Here is an 11,183-nt window from a genome sequence, read left to right on the forward strand (position 1 = left end):
TATTTCTGCTTTGCAAATAAGTTCATCTGTAACATTTTTCTAGATTCCACATATGAGTGATATTATATATTTGTCTTTCTCTGACTTACTTCACTCTGTATGACAATCTCTAAGTCCATCCATGTCACTGCAAATGGCATTATTTTGATCCTTTTCTTGGCTGAGTAATATTCCACTGTGTATATATACCACATCTTCTTCTTCTTCTTCTTCTTTTTTTTAATACCACATCTTCTTTATCCATTCCTCTGCTGATGGACATTTAGGTTGCTTCCGTGTCCTGGCTACTGTAAATAGTGCTGCAATGAACTTTGGGGTGCATGTGTCTTTTTGAATTATGGTTTTCTCAGGGTATATGCCCAGTAGTGGGATTGCTGGGTCATATGGTAGTTCTGCTTTTAGTTTTTTAAGGAACCTCCATACTGTTCTCCATAGTGGCTGTATCAATTTACATTCCCACCAACAGTTTAAGAGGGTTCCCTTTTCTCCACACCTTCTCTAGCATTTACTACTTGTAGATTTTTTGATGATGGCCATTCTAACTGGTGTGAGGTGATACCTCATTGTAGTTTTGATTTGCATTTCTCTAGTAATTAGTGATGTTCAGCATCTTTTCATGTGTTTTTTGGCCATATGTATGCCTTCTTTGGAGAAATATCTATTTAGATCTTCCACCCATTTTTTGATTGGGTTGTTTGTTTTTTTGATATTGAGCTGCATATGCTGCTTGTATATTGTGGAGATTAATCCTTTGTCTGTTGTTTCATTTGCAAATATTTTCTCCCATTCTGAGGGTTGTCTTTTCATTCTGTTTATGGTTTCCCTTGCTGTGCAAAAGCTTTTAAGTTTCATGAGGTCCCATTTGTTTATTTTTGTTTTTATTTTCATTATTCTAGGTGGTGGATCAAAAAATATCACTGTGATTTATGTCAACGAGTGTTCTGCCTATGTTTTCCTCTAAGAGTTTTATAGTGTCTGGCCTTACATTTAGGTCTTTAATCCATTTTGAGTTTAATTTTGTGTATGGTGTTAGGGAGTGCTCTAATTTCATTCTTTTACATGTTGCTGTCCAGTTTTCCCAGCACCACTTATTGAAGAGACTGTCCTTTTTTTTTTTTAACAATTTTATTGGAGTATAATTGCTTTACATCGTTGTGTTAGTTTCTGCTATATAACAAAGTGAATCAGCTATACATATACTTATATCCCCATATCCCCTCCCTCTTGCATCTCCCTCCCACCCTCCCTATCCCACCCCTCTAGGTGGTCACAAAGCACTGAGCTGATCTCCCTGCACTATGCGGCTGCTTCCCACTAGCTACCTATTTTACATTTGGTAGTGTATATATGTCAATGCCACTCTCTCACTTCGTCCCAGCTTACCCTTCCCCCTCCCCATGTCCTTAGGTCCACTCTCCACGTGTGCGGAAGAGACTGTCTTTTCTCCATTGTATATTCTTGCCTCCTTTGTCACAGATTAGGTGACCATAGGTGTGTGGGTTTATCTGTGAACTTTCTATCCTGTTCCACTGATCTATATTTCTGTTTTTGTGCCAGTACCATACTGTCTTGATTACTGTAGCTTTGTAGTATAGTCTGAAGTCAGGGAGCCTGATTCCTCCAGCTCCATTCTTTCTCAAGGTTACTTTGGCTATTTGGGGTCTTTTGTGTTTCCAAACAAATAAAAAAAAATTTTGTTCTAATTCTGTGAAAAATGCCATTGGTAATTTGATAGGGATTGCACTGAATCTGTAGATTGCTTTGGGTAGTACAGTCATTTTCACAATATTGATTCCTCCAATCCAAGAACATGGTATACCTCTCCTTCTGTTTGTGTCATCTTTAATTTCTTTCATCAATATCTTATAGTTATCTGAGTACAGGTCTTTTGCTTCCTTAGGTAGGTTTATTCCTAGATATTTTATTCTTTCTGATGTGATGGTAAATGGGATTGTTTCCTTAATCTCTCTTTCTGATCTTTCATTGTTAGTGTATAGCAATGCAAGAGATTTCTGTGTATTAATTTTGTATCCTGCTACTTTACCAAATTCATTGATGAGCTCCAGTAGTTTTCTGGTAGCATCTTTAGGATTTTCTATGTATGGTATCATGTCATCCGCAAACAGTGACAGTTTTACGTCTTCTTTTCCAATTTGCATTCCTTTTATTTCTTTTTCTTCTCTGATAGCTGCAGCTAGGACTTCCAAAACTATGTTGAATAAAAGTGGTGACAGCGGACATCCTTGTCTTGTTTCTGATCTTAGAGGAAATGCTTTCAGCTTGTCCCATTGAGTATGATGTTAGCTGTAGGTTTGTCATGTATGGCCTTTATTATGTTGAGGTAGGTTCCCTCTAAGCCCACTTTCTGGAGAGTTTTTATCATAAATGGGTGTTGAATTCTGTCAAAAGCTTTTTCTGCATCTACTGAGATGATCATACTGTTTTTATTCTTCAATTTGTTAATGTGGTGTATCATATTGATTGATTTGCATATATTGAAGAATCCCTGCATCTCTGGGATAAATCCCACTTCATCAGGGTGTATGATCCTTTTAATGTGTTGTTGGATTCAGTTTGCTACTATTTTGTTCAGGAGTTTTCCATCTATGTTCATCAGTGATATTGGCCTGTAATTTTCTTTTTTTGTGTGCTATCTTTTTCTGATTTTGGTATCAGGGTGATGGTGGCCTCATAGAATGAGCTTGGGAGTATTCCTCCTGCCGCAATTTTTTGGAAGCGTTTCAGAAGGGTAGGTGTGAACTCTTCTCTAAATGTTTGATAGAATTCACCTGTGAAGCCATCTGGTCCTGGACTTTTGTTTGTTGGGAGTTTTTTAATCACACTTTCAATTTCATTACTTGTGATCGGTCTGTTCATATTTTCTATTTCTTCCTGGTTCAGTCTCGGAAGGTTGTACCTTTCTAGGAATTTGTCCATTTCTTCTAGGTTGTCCATTTTATTGGCGTGTAGGCTGCTTGCAGTAGTCTCTTATGATCCTTTGTATTTCTATCGTGTCCATTGTAACTTTTTCTTTTTCATTTCTAATTTTATTGATTTGAGTCTTCTCCCTTTTTTTCTTGATGAGTCTGGCAAAAGGTTTATCAATTTTGTTTATCTTCTCAAAGAACCAGCTTTTAGTTTCATTGATCTTTGCTATTGTCTTCTTTGCCTCTATTTCATTTATTTCTGCTCTGATCTTTATGATTTCTTTCCTTCTACTAAGTCTGGGTTTTGTTTGTTCTTCTTTCTCTAGTTGTTTTAGGTGTAAGGTTAGGTCGTTTATTTGAGATTTTTCTTGTTTCTTGAGGTAAGATTATATCTAATCTTTACAATTGTTCCCTTTTTCCAGCCTAGGATACTGCTGTCAGAAAGATGAAGGAACTTGCCCAAGTCTCATAGCTTGTAGACAGTTAAACTAAGATTCAAACCCAGGTCTGTCACCTGATTTTCTACCAGAAGAAGGTAACACATAGCATCATAGGCATCTCATGAAAGAAGGCCACCACCCCTACCTCCTCTTACACCTCCTGCCCTTTCCCCTCTGGTGCCATAGGGGGTCCTCTAATGCTTTAGTGCACTAACTTGGTCACAGGGGTGGGAAATTTGCTGGAGGGCACTAGCCCCCTGAGGGAGTGAAATGAAAGTGGAAGGAAAAATTAGCATGGGAATTGAAGGGTGGGAGAGGAAACCTCCTCCGGATACTGATATGGAAAGAAAAGTTTTGTTTTGTTGAATCTTCTTAGCACTGCCACGTATTTCTACAATGACCCACCACACAGTCTGTCAAGATATGTGGCAATCTGTACTTCACAGCCCACAGGAAAATCTGGCCCACAGTCGGCCCTAATAGGGAGGCTGTTTCTCTGGCTCATCAATTCTGAGGTCAGCCTGACTGGCTCCAAGCCCTGGGGCCGCAAGGATGACACACGGGAGAAATATGTGCTCATTTTCCCCTCTTGCGAGGTGCCAGGTCCCCTTGAGCTGCCTGAGTCACGAAGGTTCCGATCTCTCTGAGTCTGAATCCTCACTGAAGTGGCCCAGGATGAAGCAGCTTCTCTGGGGGTGTGTTAAAGCTGCTGGGTAAAAACATCTGCACTAGTACGATCAATCTCCTGCCTCCCTCATAGGGGCTTCTTTTTACACAACAACAGGCTAGCTGTGCTAAAGAATGTCAAATAAAAGCCTTGTGAGAGCTTTGCCATACGCAGGCCAAATTAAATTAGGGGCTAAGGAGCATAACCCTCACTATTGTACTTATCAGCATTAAAATGGAGGATTACCATCAAGGGAACAAAGGCCCCCCAACATAAAAGACTACTTCCATTCTGTCATTCACTGTACACAGTTATGGGCTCACACAGGAAGTGGAGCAGAGAAGCACCAGGCCAACCACTGACTTCGACTTGCAAAGTGAGGCTTCCTTCTCCCCAGCCAAGTGAGCCCTGCCCCACCATGCACCCATGGGAACACCTTTCCCATGAGGCCAGTGGCTTTCTCCCAAGATTTGGTGCTGGAATCTTCTCCACCAATCACAGGGTAAGAGTTTGACGCTGATCAGAGTTTACTCCTTAGCCGGCTGTGATTTAAGATGGGTACATATATACAATGGAATACTACTCAGCCACGAAAAGGAACGAAATTGGGTCATTTGTAGAGACGTGGATGAACATAGAGACAGTCATACAGAGTGAAGTAAGTCAGAAAGAGAAAAACAAATATTGTATATTGACGCATATATGTGGAATCTAGAAAAACGTACAGATGAACTGGTTTGCGAGGCAGAAATAGAGACACAGATGTAGGGAACAAACGTATGGACACCAAGGGGGGAAAGTGGTGGGCAGGGGGTGGTGGTTGTGGTGGGATGAACTGGGAGATTGGGATTGACATGTATACACTAATATGTATAAAATAGATAACTAATAAGAACCTGCTGTATAAAAAAAATAAAGAAAAAAAAAGTTTTGCTGCAATGACAGTTATAGAGAACATAGAATAGAAAAAGCCCTGGGCTAGGCATTTGGAACCCTAGAGAGGCAGCAGAATGTACTGGTTATAAGTGTGGGCCCTGGAGTTAGAAGACCTGTGTTCAAATCTTTACTCTGTCACTTTACTGACTAGGTGACAACTGCAAGTTCCTTGTACTCTCTAAATGTCAGAAATTATACTGGTAACATCTTACTGAAAAACTTGAACAAACTTTTTGGCCAATCCAATATAATATGCACTTCTCCCATAGGGTTGTTGTGAGGATTAAAAAGAATCATGCATGTGAAACACTTAGCATAGTGCCCAGGAAGTTGTTAACAAATATCAAATATTAGTTGTTATTATTGTTGGAGACAGAAGATCCAGATTCAGACCCCAGACCTGCCATTTACTCTCTGTGACACTGGGTGACCCCCATGCTAGCTGACTGGGGCAGGAGTAGGTAAATCTGATGCCTCCAACCCAGCGCTCATCTCTGGTCCAGCATTTGGGAGCTACTTGATTAGCCTTCCCCATGTTCAGTTTACTCATCAAGAACACCACCCAAAAGACCCGTGTGTGAGTTATGTGAGATAATTGTGGGAAAGACTTGCCATCGCCATAAATGTTGGGTGACCTCAACACGTCCCTGTCGTACTATCCTCACAGTATTTCTTGTCATGTCTGGGTCTTCCTTATAAACTCTTCCTCTGATTTTGCCTTCCCTCCATCATTCCCCAGTACTTATCTGCTCCTATCACTACCCCTTCAGGACTCTTCTGGAAAATTTTGTTGGTTGCTTCTCCAACCCCTTTATTCTTTGAGTACTTTCTCTTGCAGAAGCTGAAAATGCTCACTTTCCCAGCCTCCCTTGCAGCTCCCCTGTGGAGCCACCTCTGCAAATTCTGGCTGATGAGATGGGATGGGAATGTCCTGGGGACTTCTGGGAAAGGTCTCCCTCCTAACAAACAGAGAGAGATTCCTGAGGAGAGGCCCCTTTACATCCATCTCTTCTTTCCTGCTTTGGACAATGCTATGTGAACAAGTGATACTTAGCACACTGCTTCAGCCACCTTGTGCCCCAAAGTGGGGGTATCACTGACGTGCTGAGATAGCAGAGCAAAGAGATGGAAGAAGCCTGTGTCCACATCCCTGAGTGGCCAACCCAGCACTGGAACTTCTCTCTTTGGACCTCTTATCCTGAGGGATCCTTGAATCCACTGAGTTCTGTTACTTGCCGCTGAGAGCAACACCATTGGCATGACCCAGTTCTCTTCTCATTATGCTCTGCCTGCCCACCCCCCGCCCCCCAAGATTTCCTTCCTTTCAATCCCTGACTTGATCCATCCACAGGGCATTGAGGTGACTATCAAACACAGTGGGAAAAATGAGCCCCCAGCCCCCTGGGGCAGGGATGTCCTGAAACACTATCTGACGCGTTATTCTGGATCCTGTTGTTGCCACCACCACGTAAAGATTGAGGAGGAAGAACATTTCTTTCATAAAAATCTGAATTCTGAAGAGTGGTCTTGGAAGTCAGCTTGACTAACTTATTGAGACCCACTGCATGTACTGGAAATAGGAAGAATGAAGACTCAGCCCTCACCCTTGAGAAGCTGACCTGCTAGCACGTGGTCAACCACAACACCAGGCAAAAACAGGAAAAGCCACAGAGAGTGATACACCAAAGTGTGGTCTGAGGACACAGTCTGTGAATGTTACCACTCACAATGTCGTAAGGGCTAGCACCAGAATGCAAATCAATTCAATTCATTACCAAGTATCTTGTTTCATTTGGCTGAGATTACGTGTGTGTGTGTGTGTGTGTGTGTGTGTGTGTGTGTGTGTGTGTGTTTGGGGGGGGTTGGTGACAAAACTTTCTTGATGAAGAAAGCAGTGGATTGATTTACATTTGGACACAGCTCATTATTTTGTTGTGAACCAGCACGTTGGGTAGTACTGTCATAAATGGACTGTGACGGTTCAAGGAGTGTTAGAGAGAATTAAGGTCTCTGTGGAAGAAAGGGATATGATGATGTATCTTGATGAAATAGGTAAGAACTGAACAGAAAGGAGTGGGAAGAGAAAACGGAAGTAGGTACATTGGTGGGAACAATATGAAGTCTGACTCCAGGTAGCCAGAGGGTGCATATAGGGTCACACAGGAGGTGAGTGTGGAGGACAAATTGGAGCGAGACAGGGAGGGGCTCGCAATAGCAGACTGAGGAGTCTGAACCTCTTTTGGTCTAAAATGGGAAGCCATTAATGTTCTTTGAAAAGTCAGAGTAGCTTTAGGACAATTGATCAGGTGTCAGAAATGAGAGCTGGTCTGTAAAGAGGAGCGAGTGGAGAGAGAGACAGAGATAGACGTAGGCCTGGGCCAGGGAAGGATGATAAGAAAGTGACTGGAATGGGGTTAAGTGAGAGGTAGGGATCAAAAATGAGCACCAGGTTTGAAGACCAGGTCACAAGAGAGCACTGACAGAAGTGGCAAGGTCAGGTGAGCCAGAGGAGGTGCTTGGTGGACTTTTCTACTGAGGCTCTGGTATGTGGATCAGGAATCCATGGGCAACAGGAGGTGGGTGTAGGAGTGTGGAGCTCAGAACGGAGATCTGATAATCACACTCACTCATCTGAGAGTTGGCACCAGAATACACTAGTGAGAGAGGATATCACCCAGGGGAGAAGCAGAGAAAGAAGACAGTCAAGGATTGGGGGAACTGTCTACATTTCAAGGTGGGTGGAAGAGAAGGAGGATAAAGACGGAGTACATCTTGGAGAAAGAAGCTAAGGACCACGGTGCTGTAGAAACCCATGGAAGAGTCTGGTCCAAGGAAAGCACAGCACATGGCACTGAGAGCTGTAGAACCTGTTGAATATGAGGCTCCTGTGACTGGGAGCTGAGCTTCCCAAGGATTGTTTGAGGGATGTGGTGAGGGCACAGAACAGATTTCAGGTTTAGGGAGGGAGGGGTTGGTGAGGGAATGAGGCAACTGAGCTGGATGTCAGTCTGAGGAAGTCTGATGGTCAAATAAGAAGAGGGAGTGACAGGGCCAAGGGCAGGCTTTTGTTAGAATGGGGAGAGGAATCAGCAAAAGGGGAAGAGGCAGCAGAAAGAGAAGATGTGGCAGGAGGGGCTGGGCTACCTGATGATGGCAGGGCCTGGAGGGCAGGGACACCACAGAGGGGTGAGCCAGGGAGGGAACCTACGGTCTTTTGAGATGGGAGCAAAGGAAGAAAGGACAGCTGAACAGAAGGAGCGATTCTAAGGTGGAAAGAAGGGAAGTGGATGTTGCTCACAGCACTGTCCTGATATTCTGAGTAAAGTTAGTCATCAGCTGAGGTTGTCGGCAGTCAGGCTGGGGCTAGAGCCATTTCCCAAACTGGTTCACTGACGTGCCCAAGATCAAAGAACTGGAAAATGCTAGCTTTAGGAGCAGAACCCAAGTCTTCCACCTGCCAAGTTCAGTGGTCTTTCTGCTGCAACGGAAATTCTAAACTTTGTTATTCTAATATGAGATGTTAGGTCTATACTATTTCATCAAGTACCCTTAAGTAAGCTATTCTGACTATTTAGGAAAGGACAATCTGCCCTCCATATGCGTGGGTTTCATGCACATCCAAGGTTGGTTGAATTTGCGGTTGGGAAACCCATGGATATGGAGGGAAGACTCTACCGTGACATTTTATATGTAAGGGACTTGAGCATCTGCAAGTTTTGGTGTCCGTGGGGGCTCCTGGAACCAATGCCCACGGCTACCGAGAGACAACTTTAGTCTACTTTGAAAGCAGCTCGAGCAGTTTGAGACCACTAGTGAAGGACTGAGAATTTAATTTGTCAAGTTTCAAAAATATTAATAAGATATCTCAAAAAATTAAGAATTATTTTTAAAAGTTACAAATCAAGGCCACCTCTTTTTCCAGGTGAAAATATGCGAAGAACTTTCTAATGGCCTGCTAATTTCTCCAAAATCCTGGAGTAAACTTGTAATAAAAATGATACACCCTTTTTGCATTAGCTTAAGCCCACAGTTTTGTTTAACCTCAGGCCTACTGCCTTTTTAGGCTAGGCAATTCTTTGCTGTGGAGGCCTGTCCTATGTACTGTAGGATGTATAGCAGCATCCCTGGCCTCTACTCACTAGATGCCCTTAGCACAAGCCCCTCTGCGAAAAGTTGTGACAACCAGACATGTCCCCAGAAGGAGAGGGGGAGAGGGGCAAAACTGCCCCCAGTTGAGAACCACTGCTTTAACCTAATGAGGCCAAGTACAGGTTTCACCACGAGGAGAACCCATAAGAGAGGGTTGTAGTCAGGTTGCCCTGTGGAACAAAGACTTTTGCCCACAGAGTAATGACCTCTGACATGGAAGAATCTGATGGGCAACACTTTTTGGTTCCACTCTCTCCAACTCACCAAAAGAACACACTGTAAGAAATACTGTTGTGTCATTATCCATTGGAATGAAATATTATGGATAAGACTCACCGATCTTTCTCAGCGATAGCAGGAGAGTTGCTTGAAGTCTCTGCATGGCCATTGCTGGATTCTGCTTGTGGACTGCTTTTACGATCGATAGAGCCCCTCAGAACTGAAAGAAAAGCAAATGAGTACTTAGAGACTAAGGATAAACTCAGAAGTAGGCAGGGTTTACTCTCCACCGCACCTCTCTCCCCGTCCTCGTGCTGCTCCCTGACTTTCTGCAACCTTTGTCTAGGACACCTCATCAAAACTGACCTGTTCTGTGATTACAGGCCTTGCTCAGTACTCGGTCCCAGCCAGCAAATTGGATAAAATGACTCATCTATAGGAAAACAAGCTACCTCTCTTTGACAATAGATATAAAGAGTGGGCAGGTTGGAAGCCCCAAGGTGAGGTAGATGGTGAGGGCAGCTGCACGCAGTAGCTGGAATGGTGCAGTGCTAGACAGAGTTAGGAGACCAGCCTCCATTCCCGGCTGGGCAGGGCTGCCCGCTGATGAGGACAGTGGTCGAGAAACACTGTCACAACATGGCTAGGATTATGCTAACTAGGGAATCATTCCAGGAGGAACTCAGTTCTGTATTGTGATTGAGGACAGCTTACTGGTGAGTTTCTCAAGAGTCGGGGGTCACAAATACATGTCCTCCTTCCTGTGACCATGGCAGCCATGACTGACTAATCACGGCCCCTCTCTCTTGAACTTTCATTCGGCTTCAAGTTCCTTTCTAACACAACGTTTCACATCAGTGGTTCTCAAAGGATGGACCCCACATCATCACAGCTAATCGAGAACACATCTCATGAAGCATCAACATCGCCTAGAGACTTGTTAGAAGTGCAAATTCTTGGGTCCCAGCCCTGACCCAAGTGAACCAGAAAGTCCGAGGGTGGAGACTAGCAGTATGTGTTTTTAACAAGCCCTTGAGGTAATGAGGATCCATGTTGAAGTTTAGGAGACACTGCCCCAGATCAACAATTCTTAATCCTAGCTGTACATTAGAATCACCCAGAAAGATTTTAAATATGCCTGAACCCAACTCCCAGAGATTCTGAAACTGATCTGGCGTGGGGTTGGCATCATTTTTTAAAAGCTCTCTAGATAATTTTAAAGTGTGGCCAAGGCTGAGAACCATAGTTCCGTGTAGTCACCACCAATCCTTTAGGGTTGTAAAGAGACTCTACACCTATTTGCTATCCTTATTTCAGATCATCTAGAAACATCCAAACCAAAATACAACCAATGAAGATAATTTGTAAATTTACCAATTGTGACATATTGTGGAAGGTGCATAAAATATAAGAGGTTGATGTTATAATGATGAAACATATAACACAACAAAAATGGAGTACAGAAAAAGAAATATGGAAATCAATTGTTTTTTGTGTTGTCTATTCTGGAAAGCGTATGCTCTGATTCTACATTATTGGTTTGGTTCCTTAGGCATATTTATCTCTTGTGTAGAAGAAATGTAATGCTTTTTCGCTATCAGTGGTAGATAAGACCATCTGTTGTTGTTATTACTATTGCTATAAACACCAAAAGGATAAAGAGAAATTTTATATGGAACATTATTAATTTTTACTATTACACACACACACACACACACACACACACACACACAGACATTATGACCAAACAGTGAAACAACAATATTAAAAGAAGGGGAAAAAAAGGAGAAATCAAGAAAAATAGCCTTTTAGAATTTCATAAGCTGATTCCCCTCCCCTCCCCCC

General features: G+C 42.9%; 1 protein-coding gene across 1 annotated transcript in view; it reads right to left on the reverse strand.

The window, feature by feature from the left end:
• MYO3B (myosin IIIB) overlaps positions 1–11,183 on the reverse strand; it is a 428,901-nt gene that overhangs the window by 100,450 nt on the left and 317,268 nt on the right. Inside the window, exon 30 of the mRNA XM_007459030.1 lies at positions 9,456–9,558. Coding sequence (XP_007459092.1) covers positions 9,456–9,558 — 103 coding nt within the window. The remainder of the gene's footprint in view (positions 1–9,455; positions 9,559–11,183) is intronic.

This window comes from Lipotes vexillifer, unplaced genomic scaffold (genome assembly GCF_000442215.2).
Source record: "Lipotes vexillifer unplaced genomic scaffold, Lipotes_vexillifer_v1.1 scaffold1241, whole genome shotgun sequence".
In the NCBI taxonomy this organism is placed as follows: domain Eukaryota; kingdom Metazoa; phylum Chordata; class Mammalia; order Artiodactyla; family Lipotidae; genus Lipotes; species Lipotes vexillifer.